Source organism: Haemaphysalis longicornis, unplaced genomic scaffold (assembly GCF_048455015.1).
Source record: "Haemaphysalis longicornis isolate Haplotype H1 unplaced genomic scaffold, Haemaphysalis longicornis Haplotype H1 scaffold_3, whole genome shotgun sequence".
NCBI lineage: Eukaryota > Metazoa > Arthropoda > Arachnida > Ixodida > Ixodidae > Haemaphysalis > Haemaphysalis longicornis.
Window position 1 is genome coordinate 86,946,092 of NW_027526335.1, and position 22,109 is coordinate 86,968,200.

The following is a 22,109-nucleotide window of genomic DNA, read 5'->3' on the forward strand; positions in this document are numbered from 1 at the left end:
CAGAAATAAGGGTTGGCAGTCGAGAAAACCTCGGAAAGCAAAGGGGAGGATGTGGTAGATCATTGAAACAGATTAAGAATTTGGAAAGAAAGAAAGAAAGTGAAGAAAAAATGCCCGCCAGGTGGGATCCGAACCCACGACCTCCAGAATACCGGTCTGGTGCGATAACCACTACGCTACCGGCGGGGCGATTTTCCCATTCACTTTCTGGGGTATTTATGTTAGGTATGTTTGTTTCCTGTGCTTGGGGGTGGTAGCCAGCGCCATTCGGACTAATCGGGGTGAAGGGGACCTTCTTTTTAACCCCCGGGTCGTGACTCGAGTGTCTACGACATGTCCAGAGTGGTCGACCAGCTTTGAACCCTCTTAAGCTCCCTTTGGCAACAAGACTGCCAGAACAGAGGCCCTCGCTATGCATGTAGCGAATCAGAATAGGAAAATGAGGGGCTCGTTGAAAATAACACAGAAATAAGGGTTGGCAGTCGAGAAAACCTCGGAAAGCAAAGGGGAGGATGTGGTAGATCATTGAAACAGATTAAGAATTTGGAAAGAAAGAAAGAAAGTGAAGAAAAAATGCCCGCCAGGTGGGATCCGAACCCACGACCTCCAGAATACCGGTCTGGTGCGATAACCACTACGCTACCGGCGGGGCGATTTTCCCATTCACTTTCTGGGGTATTTATGTTAGGTATGTTTGTTTCCTGTGCTTGGGGGTGGTAGCCAGCGCCATTCGGACTAATCGGGGTGAAGGGGACCTTCTTTTTAACCCCCGGGTCGTGACTCGAGTGTCTACGACATGTCCAGAGTGGTCGACCAGCTTTGAACCCTCTTAAGCTCCCTTTGGCAACAAGACTGCCAGAACAGAGGCCCTCGCTATGCATGTAGCGAATCAGAATAGGAAAATGAGGGGCTCGTTGAAAATAACACAGAAATAAGGGTTGGCAGTCGAGAAAACCTCGGAAAGCAAAGGGGAGGATGTGGTAGATCATTGAAACAGATTAAGAATTTGGAAAGAAAGAAAGAAAGTGAAGAAAAAATGCCCGCCAGGTGGGATCCGAACCCACGACCTCCAGAATACCGGTCTGGTGCGATAACCACTACGCTACCGGCGGGGCGATTTTCCCATTCACTTTCTGGGGTATTTATGTTAGGTATGTTTGTTTCCTGTGCTTGGGGGTGGTAGCCAGCGCCATTCGGACTAATCGGGGTGAAGGGGACCTTCTTTTTAACCCCCGGGTCGTGACTCGAGTGTCTACGACATGTCCAGAGTGGTCGACCAGCTTTGAACCCTCTTAAGCTCCCTTTGGCAACAAGACTGCCAGAACAGAGGCCCTCGCTATGCATGTAGCGAATCAGAATAGGAAAATGAGGGGCTCGTTGAAAATAACACAGAAATAAGGGTTGGCAGTCGAGAAAACCTCGGAAAGCAAAGGGGAGGATGTGGTAGATCATTGAAACAGATTAAGAATTTGGAAAGAAAGAAAGAAAGTGAAGAAAAAATGCCCGCCAGGTGGGATCCGAACCCACGACCTCCAGAATACCGGTCTGGTGCGATAACCACTACGCTACCGGCGGGGCGATTTTCCCATTCACTTTCTGGGGTATTTATGATAGGTATGTTTGTTTCCTGTGCTTGGGGGTGGTAGCCAGCGCCATTCGGACTAATCGGGGTGAAGGGGACCTTCTTTTTAACCCCCGGGTCGTGACTCGAGTGTCTACGACATGTCCAGAGTGGTCGACCAGCTTTGAACCAGCTCTGGTCGAACCAGAGTGGTCGACCAGCTTTGAAGTCCCCCCTTCGCCAGGTGGGTTCGGATCCCACCTGGCGGGCATTTTTTCTTCACTTTCTTTCTTTCTTTCCAAATTCTTAATCTGTTTCAATGATCTACCACATCCTCCCCTTTGCTTTCCGTGGTTTTCTCGACTGCCAACCCTTATTTCTGTGTTATTTTCAACGAGCCCCTCATTTTCCTATTCTGATTCGCTATATATATATATATATATATATATATATATATATATATATATATAGCGCGAATCAGAAATGGAAAATGAGGGGCTCGGTAAAATAAGACAGAAAATAAGGGTTGGCAGTCAAGAAAACCTTAGAAAGCAAAGGGGAGGTTGTGGTGGGTCATAGAAAGAGATGAAGAATTTTTTGAGTCAGAAAGAAAGTGGTGAGAAAATATATGTATACATATATATATACAAGAGAAGAAAAACTTCGAACAAGGTAAAAGCACGATTGTGGCCGGCGTTTCAGCAAAGAGAACTTGCTTTCCTCAGTTCTCTTTGCTGAAACGTAGGCCACAATCGTGCTTTTACCTTGTTCGAAGTTTTTCTTCGCTTGTGTTCTCTACCATCTTCAAAGTTCTACTACTCCATATATATATATATATATATATATATATATATATATATATATATATATTATGGGCTATCTATATTAAGGTATTTTTGTTTCCTGTGCTTAGGGGTGGTAGCCAGCGCCACTCGGACTACTCGGGGTGAAGGGGACCTTCTTTTTAACCCCTGGGCCGTGACTCCAGTGTCTACGACATGTCAAGAGTGGTCGACCAGCGTTGAACCCTCTTAGGCTTCCTATGGCACCAAGACTGCCAGAACAGAGGCCCTCGCTATGCATGTAGCGAATCAGTATAGGAAAGGAGGGGCTCGTTGAAAATAAGACTGAAATAAGAGTTGGCAGCCAAGAAAACCTCGTAAAGCAAAGGGGAGGATGTGGTAAGTCACTGAAACAGATAAAGAATTCGGAAAGAAAGTGGAGAAAAAATGCCGCCAGGTGGGATCCGAACTCACGACCTGCAGAATACCGGTCTGGTGCGATGACCACTACGCTACCCGTGGGGCGATTTTCCCCTCCACTTTCTGGGGTATTTATGTTAAGGTATTTTTTGTTTCCTACATGTGCTTGGGGGTTGTAGCTAGCGCCACTCGGACTACTCGGGGTGAAGGGGACCTTTTTACCCCCAGTCCGTGACTCGAGTGTCTACGACATGTCAAGAGTGGTCGACCAGCGTTGAAACCTCTTAAGCTTCCTATGGCACCAAGACTGCCAGAACAGAGGACCTCGCTATGCATGTAGCGAATCAGAATAGGAAAGAAGGGGCTCGTTGAAAATAAGGCAGAAATAAGAGTTGGCAGCCAAGAAAACCTGGGAAAGCAAAGAGGAGGATGTGGTAGGTCATCGAAACAGAAAAGAATTTGGAAAGAAAGAAAGTGAAAAAAAAATGCTCGCAAGGTGGGATCCGAACCCACGACCTCCAAAATACCGGTCTGGTGCGATGACCACTACGCTACCGGCGGGGCGATTTTCCCCTCCACTTTCTGGGGTATTTATTTTAAGGTATTTTTTGTTTCCTGTGCTTGGGGGTGGTAGCCAGCGTCACTCGGACTACTCGGGCGAAGGGAACCTTCTTTTTAACCCCCGGGCCGTGACTCGAGTGTCTACGACATGTCAAGAGTGGTCGACCAGCGTTGAACCCTCTTAAGCTCCCTATGGCACCAAGACTGCCAAGGCGTGGGTTCGGATCCCACCTGGCGGGCATTTTTTCTCCACTTTCTTTCTTTCCAAATTCTTTAGCTGTTTCAATAACCTACCATATCCTCCCCTTTGCTTTCCGAGGTTTTCTTGACTGCCAACCCTTACATGTGTATGTATATATATATATATATATATATATATATATATATATATATATATATATATAGTTCAGCATTACAACAAATCTGGGTCCCAGGCTAGTAAACGCAGCGCTAAATAGGTCAGAGCGCAGCGGTCGTCTCTTTAGGTAACGAAGTCCCCCCTTCGCAGAAGCCCCCCCCCCATTAGTTTGAGAAGTGTCCTTCACAGGACAGTTCTCAAAGTAAATGTCGATATTACTCTCTCGTGAAAATACCGACGTGTCCAAGGCACTGATTTGAAGCGCAACAAAAGCACACGGACGAAGAACAGAGTAGACGAGACAGGCGCTAACTTCCAACCTGTTAGCGCCTGTCTCGTCTACTCTGTTCTTCGTCCGTGTGATTTTGTTGCGCTTCAAATCATGGCAACTATTCACCAACTAGCCCAGCAAGAAGTTCTTCTCAGTGTCCAAGGCAGTGGCGAAAGACGCCGCCTTTCCTCCATTTCGAATACAAAATAAGAAAACGTATCTCCCTTTCCCGGAACATGAATGCGGCCGTTGCCTGAAGAATTCGCGTTTGGCAAGTAGCGAGCATTGTCACGTTTATCACTACAGTTGACACTAAAAATCACGTCATCAGTACATAATCGTCTAGGTTTTTTTTTTTTTTAAGTGCAATGCACTTCTTAAGCGACCCTGAACCTGCGTCTACCGGCGATGTCCGCATCACATACCCACGTGGGGGATTGGCCAGGAATCTCCTCGTCTTCCTTGGCAACGGGGGGAGATGGGCGCGCGCTGCCTGGCCACTGACATGGCACATACCCACGTGGGGGATTGGCCAGGAATCGGGCGTGAGAAGGGCTAATGCACCCGCTTAAATGCATCTTTCTTTCTTTTTAGTTGTGTGTGTGTGTGCGATCTCTCTTTCGCGAACATTACCGAACCGCGCAAATTCAACTCGTGCATTCGCACTTTCACATTCTTCCCCTCGGGGAAATGCGGGGAATTTTTTTTTTACCGTTTTCTCTAGCGTAAACCAGTTCTTGTCACTCCCCTCGTAAACTCTGCGCTTCCATTCCCTTTCAGACCGTTTTTATGCCCAGTCCCCACACATAGAAACGCAACACTGGCGCCTTGCCGTCATTGCCCCAAATCGGCTTTGATCCGATTTCCGCCATCCCAATCGGGTTTCCCTTGTGTCGCCCAGGGCGCCCTTCGAGCTCTGATCCGCGGAAACGAGCTGGAGCTCGCGCTCAGCGTCGTCCTGCACTCCGGCTGTAGGGACGCCGCGAAGGCCGCCTGTCTCACCTCCTGGCTGGCCTGGAGGTGTTCCCTCTCTGGAAATTGGTTAGTACCCATTGCGGAACCACAAAATTAAAACGTGTCTACAACTACATCGCCACTTCAATGCACTATAATGCGTTTCGTCCTGCTACAGTAGTACTCAAATTAGCGGCTATTCACAAAAAGAAAGTAGGAAATTGCGATAGGGTGGGTGATGATGTTGTCGGTGTCACTTCAATTTGACTCCGTTTGGAAGGGAATCTTTTGTTTTTAGGGTGGATCACGTTGGGGGCTCGCCTGTCGGCGTCTCCTGTCGTCTTCTCATGTCGTCACGGTAAAGCAAATCAAACGATCGTCAAAAAACAAGTGTATAATGACAACACCCTGTTCAGAATAAACTAACATAATTGAAAATTATTTATAATGCAGGAATAATTAGTATTAAATTGCATTAATAAGAAATGTTTTTTGAAATTCCGTCTAAAAATTTTTTTCAAACACCAGGTTTGCTCCTGTAAAGCGTACTTGTTAGCATGCTTGGGGGTGTGACACGAAGACAACTTGCGGCCAGTCTGTCTCATTTCGTTGCATAAATCCAGTTCAACGCTAGAGAGGGCGCCACAACCTCAACAAACGCGCGATTACAGCTCCCCCCCGGTGCTTCTCCGGCGCCCAATCAGCGCGAGCCGTGTGACAAGAGATACCACGGGCGGACTCGAGTCTCCTCACCTCCTGCGCCCCCTTACGGCGGTCGCATTGGGGCGTCTTGCTGCCTGTCACCGCAAGTTGGGGGTGGGTGGCGCTGCTAGCACTGTTGCTCCGCCGCTGCCAAGCGCGTTCACAGGCGTAGTGTGTGCGCCGCAGCGCCGGTTACAGCCACATGTGTGACAATTTGGGGTGAGGAAAGTGCATGGTTGCACATCCTCCGATGAATATGCACTGTTGTTCAGTAAGCTGCCAGCATCTAGGCTAGTAACGTTGGCCAGCAGTCATAGCGGCGAAAACTGATGGTGGCGCCATGAAAAGATGTCCTGAAGATCGACCGCATTGTGGAGAAATGGCTCGTGTTCCGCAGGTTCAATTCAAGGACCTAAAATCGCTACATTCACATAGCAAGTACCTTATGGTAGTGCTGTTGCCTTCAAACAAGCTAGCATTATTTGATCAGTTAAAGCCTCATCGTTGAACTGCTATCCACTCAACAATCGGATTTACGATTTGTCAAGGAGGATTGTCAAGCAGTATATAATTATCTAGTCCTCCCCAATTTTTCCAAGAAATCAACCGGAAAAACTCGCACAGCGGTGTAGGAACACAGATCACAAGGAATATATTTTTTTTATACATACACTGCAACTCAGTGCACATTGCCGGAAATTCGAATGCGCGCCTCTCTTTAATGAGACTCTAGGGATAGCAAAGCAGAAAAACCAGCTCGAAAAAGAAACCATTGGGACGTTTTAGATGGCTCGCCTTGGTCACACTCGCATAAGTAGGCCGTCATTGGGTTTATCGGCCAAATACATTGCGTATCTTGCCCCTGAATAATTCCAAACGGCCGCACCCTGCTTTCTCTGCCGTGTGTGTGTGTGTGTGTGTGTGTGTGTGTGTGGTACCGGATGTCACACAGTTGTCGATTGTTGCCTAGTTGTTATCTGTACTTAAGAACACGAGCTGTGTCAAAATATATTGCCATTTCGTCGCCTGACAGATGGTTACATACGCTGCGGAATCTAATTTTTCGCTGATGTGCGCATTTTTTTGTGTAATATATGAGCGATTTTACGAATAAATGCCGACTGATTGATTATGGGGTTAAATGCACCGACGCTACACAGGCGATTAGGCGCACCGTAGTGGAAAGCTGCGGATTAATTTTGACCACCTGGGTATACCTTAAACGTCCGCCGAAATCTCAAACGCACAGGAGGCTTCGCTTTTCGCCCGTCGTGGCTGGGAATTGAACCCGCATCTCTGAGCTACGAATAAATGCTAGTTGGAAGTAGCGCTTGTCCCTGTCGTCCTTTTTCGTCCTTGGTGTAGTTTTTGGCCTTTTACACGTCTACGTTACGCAGTCCTTGTGGGGTGCGTTGCTTTTTATTCAGGTATAGTCATACGGGATATGCTTCTTTCCCAAAATTGCATAAAGCTGGGCATAAAATAAAACTTTATGTGTCGCGGTGCGCCAAAAGTCAGGACTGTTGCAAGCAAATATAGTATATACGCGAACAACTTTTGCTCTGATCTTATTGCGTAAACAACTGCCTTGCGTGTATGTCGTTTATATAACAGAACAAAAAATCTGGGCCATATCAGTTACACCAACTGTCCCGTTTCATCCGAAAATGCCACCGCGAGAGCTCACTGTTTATGTTGTCGACGCTGAAGCTGCCTTGCTCTTACCTTGCGCGGAGACTCGGCGACGCGGAGCTTGCGGTGAGGTGGTGCTGCCCTCGTGCGGTCAGCCCCCCTCCCCAACTACGCGTCAGAAAAAATCCCATGCGCCGAGCCGGTATTGCGAAGGTCGTATAGGGAGCGCCGGAGGAGGGGAGCCGAGTCCGGCCGTGGAGATACTTGCAATCTTTGAATACACTTATACACTGCATGCTTCGCCCCTCCGCAAGTTTCACGTTAGTCGAATGGCCCGAGATTTTTTTTAATTTGAAGGACGATGCGCCAAAGCTACCTTTGCGCTATGAGGCGCGAATGGATGATTCCAGGTTAATTTTGACCACCTGGGGATCTTTAACGTGCGCCGGAATATCGACACACGGGCGTTTTCTCTTTTCGCCTCCATCTGGAAAGCGGACATCGCTGCCGGGGTCGAACCACCGTACTTTGGCTCCACAGCAGAATAGGATGTAGATTGTATGAGATGATAGGAAGTGGAGTTAGGAGAAAGAAAGCGAGAGAGAAAGGAATGATCTTTATGAAAATGATATAGTTTAAAGAATACGAGCATACGTAGAAACCAAGGAAAGAAAAAGAGTGTCTCAGCGTGCTGGTTGGTTCTTCAGCAGCCGGTGCAAAAACAGAATAAAGGTAGTTCAGAAGTAGGGCATAAAGCTTGGTGCAGAGGAGCACTGATCCGCCTCGGTAGGGCCGAGGGTCTTTGCTGTCAGCTCGGAGATCAAGCCACCTTCGTCCTGGGGTCAGGATGGAGCAGTCAGCCACAAAAGCTGGTAACTGCCAAGCAGGCTCTGCAGTGTTAGTTCTGAGTGCAGTTGTTGCAGTAGGGTGTAGCCAGTTCTAGCTGACAGTGTATTCTGATGGCTGTGACAGCGGCCATGACGTAGACGCAGAAGCAGGGCTCTGGGAGCACCGCTGATGCATGAAATGCAGCGGGTGAAATGGCCGTCCCACAGAAATTCTCGTCTCGTGATGGACAATCTACATTGTGCGAAGGAAGAAGGTGCGGGATTTATCTATACTCGTCACTACTGTACCTATTACGGGTAGTAGATTCTTTCTTTTGCATTTGATTCATTTTTTTTTTCCTTTCAAGGTAAACATTTGACAGACATTTGTCTTGTTGGGGAGTTACGACTGAAAAATAACATAACGAACTTCGATCGGAGTACAGTAATAAAGGGAGAACCCGACGTTTCAGGGAGAACCCGACGTTTCAGAATCAGTTTGGTTCCTTCCTTGAGAAAGACGACCGCGCTGAACGGTTATACCAGACGCCGCCGCAGCGTGGCCTCAGTCACCCCTGAGGAAGGAACCGTGCTGCTTCCGAAACGTCGGCTTCTCAATTTTTGTTGGTGTTGTTGTTGTGGTTGTTGTTGTTGTTGTTGTTCCTCTTCTCGTATTGGTGGTAGCGGTATCAATTAAATGACTCTTACCCACTCAGGGGGATTGGCCAGGAAATGGGTGCTTTACCCAAAGAAACTATACGGATTTTGGGGAAAAAGAAAAATAATTAGATATTACAATGCATTAGCAGCGGAGGATTAGAGAAATAAAAGTGAGGAGATAAATTTATTTCATTCCGGTTGGAGCCTTTTATTTCATTTCTCTTTTTTTTTTTACTAGCCGTTCATACTCAGTTTCGTCTTCTTTCGTTATCACTGTTTTGATTCATATCGCTATGCATGAAGAAGAAGAAGACGAAGGAGAAGAAGAAGGAAAAGAAAAAGAAAAAGGAAAAGAGAAATAAAAAGAAAAAGAAAAGGAAAAGAGAAAGGAAAATACAAAGAAAAGTAAGGAGGAGGAGGAGTAGGAGGAGGAGAAGAATAAGAAGAAGAAGAAGAAGAAGAGGAAGATTTGCAGTTATCGCTCTTTAAAGTCAAGCATAGCACTACTGCAATCACCCTCTAACACGTAGTGATAATCGAGTTTACTTTTGATTCCATGTCAGTAAACTCCCTAATGTATTCATTCATTTCATATGCCTAAGAAAACATCTGCGACAACCATGGCTCCGAACTTGTGAAATTTTCCAAGTCATTAAGTTACAGAAACCCGCTCCTTACTACATATATATGGTTAGACTTCACTTCAAAATTTATATGGAAGGCCAACGCACCTTTAACAGCATAAAAGTGCATGTTTTGGCCTGTTGAGTGGCCGGCTTCGTGTTAGACATTTACAGGCCTTTGCCTCCTTTTCCTCCATCCCAACAACCAGTTTTTTCTTTTCAGCACCAAGCAAAGCTTTTATTTTGTACAAACTCGAGCTCTCCAGCAAATCTTCAACTGCCGACCCAAATAAACATGCCCGCTCGGGAAGGCTTCTCTTTCGTCCTATAAGAGTGAAGAAGCGCAGCTGGCTATGAACTCAAGTTATCCAAGTCCTGTGGGCCCTCCAAACCTCTCCAACTCAATTTTACATATTTTGTTCCTATTCTCGCAGGGCTAGACTCTACTTCTATTGAATCTCCGAAGCGTAAACCGCGGAGTCCTGTTCTATCATGCGCTTATTCTCCACCGAACGCGAGTTCTTGTGTAGAAACGAGCGTCTGTCGAGAGCGCATACCTGCGGGCACAAAAAAAAAAGTGTGGGGGCGGGGGGGAGGAACTCCTCCAAGGCGCCGTTGAAAGAAATGTCTCATACTGCATTCTTTTTTTTTGTATAAATTTCACTGCTCTAGGCACTTCTTCTAGGGCATCTGCCGGAGCAGCGTTGTGTACACATTTTTGTACTGCTGCGAAGGATGTCCGCAAGTGTGAAACCGACATACCAAGGCAAAAGGCGTATTTTTTAAATGGTTTTGTGTTTCAGTTAAAGCACCACGGTTTTTTTAAAGTAATCTCGAGGGATTTCCGTACATAACTTCCCTTGTTTGGACTAAACATGGCTTCTTCTGTTGCCTTTTACGTCATTAGGACTCTCTACAACCTAAACGTGGAGTATTAACAAACAGAGCGCAGAGCCTCCATACATGCAGTGCCATCCAGCTTTAGAGACCTACAGCTTTGCGCATGCGTTGATGGTCCACAAGTTTCGGAGTAGTGCCTCTGTTAGATCGGATGCCACGCTTGGTGAATCAACGCTGTATATCTATTTACTCGCGTTTTCTCACAACCGCTCCCAAGCTGAGCAAGGAACAAGACAAGAGCTTCGCGCCTAACTTTTCGTATCTCAAATTGTCTATAGCGGTTACGGCACTGCTACGCCGCCTGGCTCGTTTTTTCAGATAATAGCCGTGCATACGTTCCGCCATGCTGAAATGCGAGCATTGAAATTCGCTGGGAGAAGTGAGCCCCAGCGATCTGATTGTTTTACAGCAAAACTGTTATCCTCTAGTGGGTCGGAAAATTTTGTGTCGTAAACAAAAGCCCAGCCAGGACCCAGCAGTTCCCGCCCAAGACGTCGAGCGCATGCGTCCGGCTAATCAGGCATAAAGCATAGAGCTCAGTAACCCTTTTAAAACCACCACAAAACAATAATCGAAACCACATTATGAGTGATCAAAACTCCTGTGAACAATAGGACAACCCCCCCCCCCCCCCCCACCACCACCACACCATGTGTTCCTGGTAAATATTATCTCTGCAGATTGTGTTTGAAGGGTAGGCAGGACTAGTGCCACTAAATAGGGCATTTCTTGCCCCAGAGACCGAGCGCATGCGACAGGCTACGCAGGACCCAGAATTTGCCGCCAGAGAAGTCAGAGCGCAAGCGACAATCCCGCCGAGACGACGCGAAACCTTTCATCCCGTCCCCCACCAGCATTTCTAGCGGTTTATAACACCTTCGCTGGACATCCACTGTCGCAGGGCGGTATGGCGACCTTTTTTTTCCCCTCTTGGCCTCCTTGCCACAATAAAGTCATCGCTCTCACTCTCCCTCTCTAAACGCAATTAAACTCTCAAAAGTAAAAAGAACATGCATTGCGCAAGCTGAGCTTTGCTGCGCGAAGTTGTTGAAAGGTGTGTCTAAATAACTGACTACAGAGCGTCAGTTTGTTGATCAGACATTCGATGGAAGAGTTCAGCAGCAACACTGCGCAACATGAAGTCTTGCAGCGCGCTCCGTTGTTCGTACTTATTCGTGTTCACTATATGTTTGTTCCCTGTGGCCAAAGGTCAATTGTTGAGTGTCCCCGTGGTTCGCAATTTCAAAGTAAACATTTTGAGCCTAATTGTATATATAAGTTTATTCAGCAAAAGAAAATCCGGCTAAACTTTGATTTTCTTTTCGCTGTACCTGCACACAAAACTTTCAGGAGCCACCCCGCTCCTATTGTGGACGAAAGGAACGAAAGTGCGATTCGTTTTTCATGAAAGACCGTCAGTGAATCAGGCCTAAATTTCTTACATAACTGCGTTCAATTTCTTTACCCTCAGCAGCCTGCAGACATCGCTCATAATCGCGAGCGATGTTGAACAGTTCCCACGGTGCAGTGTCGGCTAAAGATGACCATTTAGAGTTCTACGAATTGAACTTCATCTAAACCTGGTCAACGCCGCCTGTATAATCATTGCCTAACGCGTGAGCGAAAAATGGCCAAACAGCCACTCTCCTATCGCTCTCTCCTACTCTTTCCCGCTCCGTAGCCTTCGTGCGTGCTTTCATGTCCGCCGGCCAGCGCCGCTTCTCGGAAACTATGCAAAATAGTGGGAAGTTTGTTTAGCGTTCCCCAGGCGGTGCTCCTACGCCTTCTTGTTTCTCACCATGCCTGCCTGTCTGTCTTAGTCTGTCGCTGAAAAAAACCGCCTTTGCCACGGAGCAAAATCACTTGTTGTGCAGCAGGCTGATGCCGGCTTTGCGCGTTCCCCACTCGGAAAATTTCGGGGCCCGTTGTCCAAGTCCGTAAGACTTGGATGACGGGCCCCGAAATTTTCGGAGTGGGGCATCCCCCCTCTGTCCCCTCCGCATTTCGGTCTTGTTTTGTCCCCGCTTTTCGCACTCCGCATCAGTACGCACATTTAAAATTGAGGACTACTGTAGACGCGCCCGGACAGCGTGGCGGGACCCTCAGCTGCTTATCCTTTTGTTTTCTATAATCTTCTGAAATGTGCAAGCACGTGGTATTTTTGGAAAGTAATGGTAGAAGTGAGCGCCAGAACAAAAAATGTGCACGCAATTTTTTCTTCCCTAAATTCTCCAGAGAGAAAAATATCAGTAAAATAATGGCTGTACCATCCGAAAATATCGTTTTTCTGTTCGTTCTTTGTCTACCCAACAATTAATATGCTCTTACACTATTTCAGTTTCGCCTCCGTCGGTTATCTCTGGAAAGTGCAGCAAATATGAAGCGAGTGACACGTTGAACGAAATCCCCCGAGCGCCCATAACTAGCGCCCCGTCGCGGCTAAGATGTGAGCGAAACGGCTCTTGAAACACAAAAGGCAGCTGACAGACACACGTCGTAGAAGTGGGTGCAGCGTTCGCGACTCGCGAGCAGTGACGTAAGGCGGGATGTCCGCCGGCGCGCGCCACATAGCGGGTGGTGTCCTCAACTAAGCGTCCCTACCCTTCCCATTGAAAAGCGCGCGACGCGTTAGGCAATGTTTATACAGGCGGCGTTGACCTGGTGCATACAGTCATAGACAAACGAAATGCAAACGCGAAAATAAATCAGCAGACGCAAAACCGAAAAATACTGTTCATGGAAGTCCAGTAATGGTGCGCCGTTGGTATATTTGGAAAGCCGTATTTCCTAAATTTGTTACTGTTTTTAAGCTTAAGCGTCAATATGGCTTGCATGGAAAGAAATCGCGCTATTTGTGTGTTCCGGTTCATATGTTCGTGGTCGCGTTTCATTTGGCCACGACTGTACGCCGTATTGCGAAGTTTCGCAAATCTATTGATTACGAATTGATCGCGAATCGATTGATTACGGGCCGGAGCTACGAATGGTCTCCGAAGTGCGCCGTAGTGGAGGGCTCCGGGCTCGTTTTACTGAAAAGTAGCCACCTCGGTAGGGATCGAGCCCGCATCCTCGTGGTTTTATTGAAACTACCGGCGAGGTGATGCACCGTGTGCCACCTTTTCAACCACACGGGCGTTCTTTTTTTTTTCTTTTTTAAACACGAAAGTGTTTTATTCCGGGGCACACAAACATTTGAGTGACGTCATATCCGTCACGGAAGTGACGCCAGTACAACGAAGCAAGCGGCCTGTAAAGGGTGCACCCCTGCACATAGGGTCCTCGTGCGGGGAAGCAACCTTTAGTAACAAAGAGTACGTTATACTTAGGGTTGTTCGTTTTCGGGTTTTATATTTGAACACGAAAGTGTTTGATGCCGGGATACACCAAGATTTTCAGTGACGTCATATCCGTCACGGAAGTGGCGCCAGTACACCTTTGCCGAAGCGACCCACCAGCCGTACGTTGCTCGCCAAGCACACCCACAAGACAGCCGCCGACCCGTAAATCATGCTCAGCTGCAGATTTCGCTGCACATTTAACTTTCGTGTTTTACCGATTCCTATGACAGATGAATCAACCACAGTTTTTTTTTTTTTCTTTCGTCCTGTCTTTATTAGTAAAATATCCACCGAAAGGCTGGATTCAAACCCGCGATAGCTCGTTCTCAGTAGCAGTATCAGAGCGACATAACCACCACTGAACCACAGCATCGGGTCTGCTCAACACACACGTTCAACGCTTCGCGGCAAGTCTTGGTCTGTTTTTCTCGCATCCACATTCCCTTCCGAACGAATTACATTTGCCCTTCCGTTGCTTCGAGCAAATAACACATATCCGACGAACGCAATCCGCGCGAAGCCCTCGAGGACGCCCAATCTGCGCGCCCTCTCGCAAGAGTATATACCCAAATACATGCTGGTACCCCGAAACTATAACTCCACCAAGTGGGGGCTCAGATGCCGGTCGCTCCTTCTCTGGTTTGGGAAAACTCTTTGCCGGATCATTTTCTGCCGGTTTTATTTCGGCGGAAAATGAGTCTGCGTAAGTGTGCTGTACTTGAACACTCAGGGTAAAAAAAAAAAAGCTCTAGAACTTCTGCCTCACCGTCTAAGTTGGTCGCTGTGCTTCGTTCCAGGGAAATGGCCCTGGATTTGCTTGCCATGTGCGAGGGGGCCCAGGATGAGAGGACGGAAATCCTCGCCGGCAGCGGCTGCTCCTTGGCCGAGAGGAACGCTCTCCACGAAAAGGTGATCGTTTCAACCAGCTTGTGTGCTTGCTTCGTATAGAAAGACAGAGAGAGGTTCGAGTGAATACTCAAGAGGTTAGCCCCACTAACGGCGGCGCTCGCTTCTTTAGATGGTGGTGAATACAGTGGGCGAAGGAAGAAAGGGAGAAATACTGAGGTAAAAACTAATAAAAAGCATGGAGGACAAAACTGTATAAAATTAGTGTGGAGCAAAAAAAAAACGTGCAATAACAAAAGAAATATATCTGGGCACACCAGGGTTGGAAAATTTAGGACAACCCTGCTTGGCTCGTACGTTTCCCGCTTACTTCTAGCAAAACAAGATGAGTACTGAGTACGAGTATTCGGCTCAATCCCGGCACTTTCACTTTTACTAATTATCTAAAAAAAACTCTGCAGCTACAAGAGGCGGCGTCATATCTATAGGCTCCGGACAGCGCCCAGAGGGCGACACGGAGCCCGCGACACCCAGCGCGCCCCTTCGGCAGATATGCGCAACACTGGGTCGGTCCCCGCAAGCCGGTACGCTGCTAGCTCGGGGGCGCTCTTTTTTTTTTTTTTTTTTTGCAGCGCGGATTTAGCATACTAGTCGCCCCTTTTGGGCTTAAAACGAAGTAAGAGATTGTAAAGTAATCCTGCCACATAGTGCATGTAAATGGAGAAGGATTTATTTGGTTGAACTCGCGTATAGGAAGGCATATAAAGGCCGCATAGGAGTGATGCCCAGAAGAGAAACGCTTGTACAGCCTGCCTGCGGGGCAAACCTTTCTCAAGATCAGCATGTTTCGCTTCAAAAGAAAACGTAATTTATAGTGTTCAATTCACAAAAGAGGAGGCTTTGTCTACAAATATATGAGACGTTGCGCGATGCTTCCGCGCGGGGTATTCCATCCATGTGAGTGCACTTGCATGCGACTGCAGAAATATGGGAGTTACATATAGGTCTTTGAACCGAATGTGATGCTCCACAAATGTAACAGTATGAAATTCGCGTTTGTTGGGGTATAGCGAAACTGCGGACGTTAATAAATGCCCGCTTCGCCGAGAAACTTTTGGGCTTTCAGTTGTAGCCCAGTACGCTAGTTGCATACATGTAAGCACGCCCACAAAAAAGAAACTCTTCACGAGAAGGCTATCACAAGAAATTCTTTGGGCAGGGATGGGAAGGGGGAAGTGTAAGCAGAACATCTAATAGGCGTATCGGAACAAATTACGGAATATTCCTATTCGGGTATTTTTTTCTCTCCACGCCAACGGGTTCGGCAGGAGACCTCCGTTAGGAAGGAATAGTAGCGCCATTTTTCCGTAAGCACCTTTACAACAAAAGTCACGGGAGAAAAATTTAGTTGCCCGAGTACACCCCTCACTGGTCCAGAGTGACCGCAATCACAACGGGTGGGATAAATAAAGCTTGTCCTCCTCCTCCTCCTCCTCCCCGAACGCGAACTTTTTTTTCCTGTGTACATACTGTTCCAACTTTTATTTCGGCACGTCTTAGCTCTATTTTTCTTTCCTTTTCAGTGGCTTAGACAACCATTTCATTGTTTCTTTTGCACGAAGAGGCGGTGATTTTACGCTATCTAAAAGCTCGCGAAACATTTGGGAACATAAACGCCTATAAGTGTCCGCGCCCCATATGTGGTTATATGTATTTAATCCGGCGGTATAAGCACGTGGAATATTAGATGAACCGGCCGCGGCGGCCGCTTTTCTGATGGAGGCGAAAAGCAAAAACGCCCGTGTGTACGAGATTTCGGCGCACGTTAAAGATCCCCAGGTGGTCAAAATTAATCCGGAGCCCTCCACTACGGCGTGCCTCATCGCCTGCGTTGCGTCGGCGCGTTAAACCCTACAATCAAATCAAATCAATATTAGATGAAGCAGAGTATAACCTTTGGGTGATAAAACTACGATGCTATAACTGTGCTTGGGGGCCCTCTTTGCTGCCAAATTTAGAGCGCACTTATGTGTATTGACCGCCTGCTAACCAGCCTACTAACAAGCTGATCGTACACCACGGCAGCATGTAATCCGCTCGCTTAATGTGGGCCTTTCAAAATTCAGTAACCATGCTCGGTATCTGCAAAAAAAAAAAAAGCGGAGAAGAATCCGCGCGAGAATGCAAAGCCTTGAACACATGCTTCCCAGTTGTGCTAGCCTACGGCTCGGCAGCGAGTCAACAGCATTTTATCAGTGCCCCGTTTTATTTGGAGGCTTCCCGCGACTATATTTTGCACGACTTTGTTGCACTATGTAGTACATATACGCGCAAATTACGTTATAACAAACGTTTTTTGCAAAGTTGCGTTCACTGGCGCTGAAGGCGGTCGGCGCGGCGGGACCGCCCCAGAGTTGCGCGTGTCTGTCGCGGCTGGCGCTGCGCTCGCGCGGCAAACTTCGCTGTCCGGAGCCTATATTGATGCTATACGATCCGGTCTTGCGTGAAAACATTTCGCACCTATACCTTTCCCGTTTGAAAGTGTGTGAAAAATTTTATCCGCCTCCTAACTCGTCCACTGCGCAACGTGAAACAAAATAAGGGCAGTCGGCAATTAATTTGGAAAGCTTTATTGAAATCACGTGATTTTTATTGGCTGTCAATTCTTCCTCAGGTCTCCTTGCCTCCCGTCGAAGAATGCTCATCGCTCGCGCTCCAGCACGAACAAGATGGTGACACTCTCATGTCCCTTCAGTATTACCTCATCTCCGAAACACAGTCGGAAGCGCTCAGGGTCGGCATTAGTTATGTCAAAGGTAAGCTATAAATGTGATCAAACGGGTTCTCCCGGACGATGTATACACAAAGCCTGCAGCGGTAGCATGACCCGCCCAGAAAAATATCCTGCCATGCCAGTACCATCAAGAGTTATAGCAGAGCCGAGAATCAGTTCCGGTGCGGCGACCGGTACATGATGAATGCACCTGTACATGCGCACAGCAGCCGGTTTCAAATCTCCTGAGCACTCGCGGTATTGCCGGTTCACGTCAGCCGTCTATCCATGAAGGAAGAAAAGCGTTCTATGCACATGCTCTACTATAAATCTCAATTCACTGAACCGCGCGGCTACTTCGGTGACTACTTTTCTGGGTACGAAAACAACTGCTGCACCTTATTACCAAAGAGCATAGAGCGGAAAATTTGGTCCCGGTATGGTACTCGGTAGTCGACCGCGGTACGACTCCATGTGCGCAGGAGAGTCGGAAAGGCTTTGGGTGCATGCACTGGTGCATTCATCACGTACCGGTACCTTTACTGCACTCTACTATCTCTCCAGTTATAGTAGAGAGACGAACCAATGATGCCGGTACGGTGCATGGTTGTGTACCGGCACCACTGCCCGGGCGTAGAAGGGGCGAAACTGTTTATACCGTTACCGGTTATCCACTCAGCTATGACCGCTATTTCACATACCGTTGTGAGACACAGCACTTCATCGGTTTCAGTTTTGCATTGCATGTGCGTTGCACGGGTGCAAGGGGTCTAGAGCCCGAAGAACGCCTGGTCTATCAGTTTTGTATTACCGTATGTGCACGTGCGCGCAAAGCTATAAAGTGTAATCTAACTTAACAAATATGTATACGCCAGAGATGTAACAACGCGTGATATTTTGACTGCTAATAAAATGTTTGCTATTCGGTTTATGTCCCCCTACTGCCGATTATTTCAGGCGCTGCGTTAATTACGTTCAGCCGGAATATCGACCGTGCGTCGATAATTCAGCGCACGTTAAATGTTCCCAGGTGGCAAAAATTAAACAGGAGACGTCTACTACAGCGCGCCTCATAGCCTAGGTGTAGTTTCAGCGTGTTAAATCCCCCAATCAATCAAATTCCGAAGGGCTAGAGCAACTACGTAGTATGTTAAGATGCATTGCAAAGAAGCTGCTTGAGCAGGAAATAGAAACAGTTTCGTTTGGTGACTCGCGGATACTTCGTACATAAATGCATTATCATGCTGCGTCCTCCTTGTCGGAGCGAACAGTTATCGGGCAATGCATCGCGAGGAACACCAACCCCCGCGAAGCTAACATTCACTCTCCTTAACGCTAGGCAGCAACGGCTTTTCACACGTTTCTTCCAACGGGTTTGCTATGTTCCTTGATTCTTTCCCGGTTATCACGTATTGGATTATTTTATCACGCGTTTCTCCTTCTAAGAGTCCAGTTACATGGCGTGATAAGACCGCCCCAGCCCTTGCTTGATCCGGTCGGAGGCGTCTGAAAAACGCATCTCCACCCATGCGGAGTTTTACGTGTCTTTCTTTTTTGCACAGTTTCTGAGCAATGGATTTGTGGAATTTTTTAGATTTCCTAATTTGTTCACCGCTCTTCACATTCATGGCATTCGCAAGCTTCGCGGTGCGGTCCGTACTGATTTGCCCGGCCCAACACAAATACGTCATTACAAATAGGTGCCACTCAAGTACAAATTATGCCACTTTGCCCTCTTCGACAACTCTACAACCAAGCTGGGTTTAATATGATTCATTGGAATTGCTCGGGTGACCAGGAGTCGCAGTAGCGAATGATATGATATCCACTTCCTCATTCTGCCGCAGTTCTGGTATTCGCACAACGAGAGGCTGTAAAGCGAGTTGAAAGGCGATTTTTTTTAACGGGGCTGTGAAGACAAAACAGGAGTTTTTTTTTTTAAGTTTTGGCGATTTATATATATATAGTCCCCTCGGCGTTTGTCCGGCGGCAAACGATGATTTATTCACTGAAAAATTAAACAATTTAAGCGAAAAATTTCAATGCTCCCGCCGCATCGTCTGTTTCGTGATGTCGATAGTGACGTATCCAGGGCAGGGTTATATAAAAAAAGCTTGTGTGTTGATTGAGCCTTCCACCCACGGAAAAAAAGAGCGTGGTTATCGTCTTCCATCCTAGATGGCGTAACGATACCGCTAAAGAACCAATGTCCGCACACGGTCTTTTAAATGCAGAGCATTTCTTTAACTCAGATGTAGCGTCCGCAACAGCTCAGCGCGCAGGCGCGCCCTCTCCCCCACTCCTCCTCTCCCGCATCACGCTACCCTCCTCGCTCTCAACAACAGGTCCGCACCCCTCCCCCTACACTATATAAAAAATAATACTTACCGGCGTCTGGTTTAGATCCCACGACCCTGCGGGCGGAACGCAAGGTACATGGTGCTCTACCCACTGCGCCACAAAGCCGACACAGAACGGAAGGCTACGAACGCGCCTTATATCCTTGACTCATTCAAACTACGTCAAGAAGCTGCTGATACAACGCATTCACTACCTGTGGGCGGAACGCGAGGTACATGGTGCTCTTCCCACTGCGCCACAAACCCGACACAGAATGAAAGGCTACGAACGCGCCTTATATCCTTGACTCATTCAAACTACGTCAAGGAGCTGCTGATACAACGCATTCACTACCACCAACTCCCCAAACACTAGACGTTAACGCAATACACCCACCCCCTATGCGACGCATTTACTCGAGTCCCCCTCGCAGGGAGATGGGCCCTTTTTTTTTTTTTCGCTGACAGGACTTCCACCTGGCTTATTGTTACGCTTGATGGTAATCTTGTCGTGAAATATTGTGTATGAATAGACAGGAGGGGTCACGTAAGTGGCAGTGTCGATCGCTTATGCCACTTGGCCAGTGTAGTAGTGTCAGAAAAAACCAACGCGCTCGACGGCTGTGCGGCGTCGGCCGGCATTAGTGCTCGTCGTACGCACTAGTGCTTCTATGTTTACGTTTTCGTTCATAAACTTCCTCGCTTAGCCCAATATTCTTACTACCAGAAGAAGAATGTCCACTAAATTTAAGTGGCAATAGATTGCTCCGCAAGCTTATAATCCCCGTTTAACTGTATATTTTGTCGGCCTCAGTCGATCGCAACAACTGCCCATAACACATCATAGGTTAAGTGCGGAAAAGTGGCTATGGTGTCGCATGTCTCTTCTCTGTTTTCCGCCTTACATAGCTTATTTGTGTGAAGTTTGCGTTAAAAGGGACGTCAGTGTCATTCTAACGAGGCAATTTTTTTAATGAACCAAACTTGCATTTTGTCTTCATGGCCCCTTAAAACAACCGACGATGTGTTTGCCCCCTAAAAGACTTTAGCTCTGCCAAGCCTCATTATGGTAATTACCCCAGTAATGCTGAGCCGAAATTTGAAACGTTTCCCGCTACAGAGTAACCATTGACGCGGTCCGCGTCGGTCCGAAACTGGTACGACACTGCAATGCTCGGATTCTTGCTTGCTTCGGTCCCGTGCGTCCTAAACTGTAACCGTTCTGTCACACACTGCAACACGTTGTACAAAGTGGACGTGATGTGGTATGTGAACAACCACCAACACGCGCTACTCTTCCCTGAGTGGTTGAGGGTTACACCCAATTTAAATGGTTGGCACAGTCCACCGTAAATGTAAACGGCGTATCACATGAAAGGTATCTGAACTCAGCGAAGGGTGGTATAAAAAAATGAGGGAAGCTCACACTAACGCGTAAGACTTGAACGTAGCGAAGCTGTACGCAACCTGCACGACCATCACGACGCTTTAAGTCCAGGATTGCAGCCGATTTGCTTCTTCTCCGCTGCCGCACCGGCCTTTACTCCAACCATGTTGCTGTAAGCGTGAGCGTCTTTCATATCATTGGACATCACCTTGGAGGAGCGTACACTAAAACGCGTCTTTCTCGTTCCGAGCAAAAAATGCCACGATTACGGCGAACGCTGGAGTTTTTTTTTTTTTTTTTTGCCCATCTTTGCCAATCTCCCTAAGTGGATATTCTTGGCTCGACTTGGCTTGGCGGGCATCGCGAGGCAGGCACACGCGAGCGCTAGGCATTTTCTTTTAACGCCGCGAGGCCCGCGCCCACGTGCGCGCGCTCGGCAATTGCATGGTATTCTTAATTAACTTCGGACATGAGGATAGGATAGGATAGGATAAGAGCAACTTTATTAAATGCCGGCAACCGACGGTTTAAAGCGTCGTGACGTTGGCCAAGCGTCGACCCGGGGTTATGCCCTACTCTGCAATGCCCCAGTTTGGCCCGTTTGTGGCGGGTCGTGAGGCTTGTGCTTTTTGAGCGCACCCCGGGCCTGCTGGACGGCCCATAGTTGAGTGTCCTTGTCTGTACACTGCACTGCACTTTGAAGTTCGGGCGGGTATGTCCTGGAGGTAGCTTCGTTCGGGAACCTGGCACAGTCCCACATGATGTGCCATTGGTCCGCCGGACCCACTGAGCAAACACTGCACACACCACTCGGATAGAGTTCTGGGTGAAGCACGTGTAGAACTGCCGGGGCGGGGAGTGACCCGGTCTGTAGCTGCCTTAGGATGACGGCCTCCTCCCGACTGAGTGCCGGGTGGGGAGGCGGCATTTTCCGTCGGGCTAGGCGATAAGACTTAGTCACTTCGCCCTAACTGGCCATTCGGTCCTTGGTTTCGAACCACCAAACGGAACGGTCACTCTCGGGGGAGCGGAGAGTAAGCGCTCGCGCCGCCGAACGGACATGAAAAATTGCGATTTGCTAAACAGCTTCACTATTAATAGTAGTAATTTTACTAATTTATTAATTCATCTACCTGCAAATGCGCTCACGGGCATTGCGTAAGTACAGGAAACAA

At 47.8% G+C, this 22,109-nt stretch overlaps 1 protein-coding gene across 1 annotated transcript in view; it reads left to right on the top strand.

The window, feature by feature from the left end:
- Positions 1-22,109, top strand: part of LOC144174775 (WD repeat-containing protein 17-like) — a 122,855-nt gene that overhangs the window by 89,614 nt on the left and 11,132 nt on the right. The window contains exon 21 of the mRNA XM_077703651.1: positions 17,110-17,251. Coding sequence (XP_077559777.1) covers positions 17,110-17,251 — 142 coding nt within the window. The remainder of the gene's footprint in view (positions 1-17,109; positions 17,252-22,109) is intronic.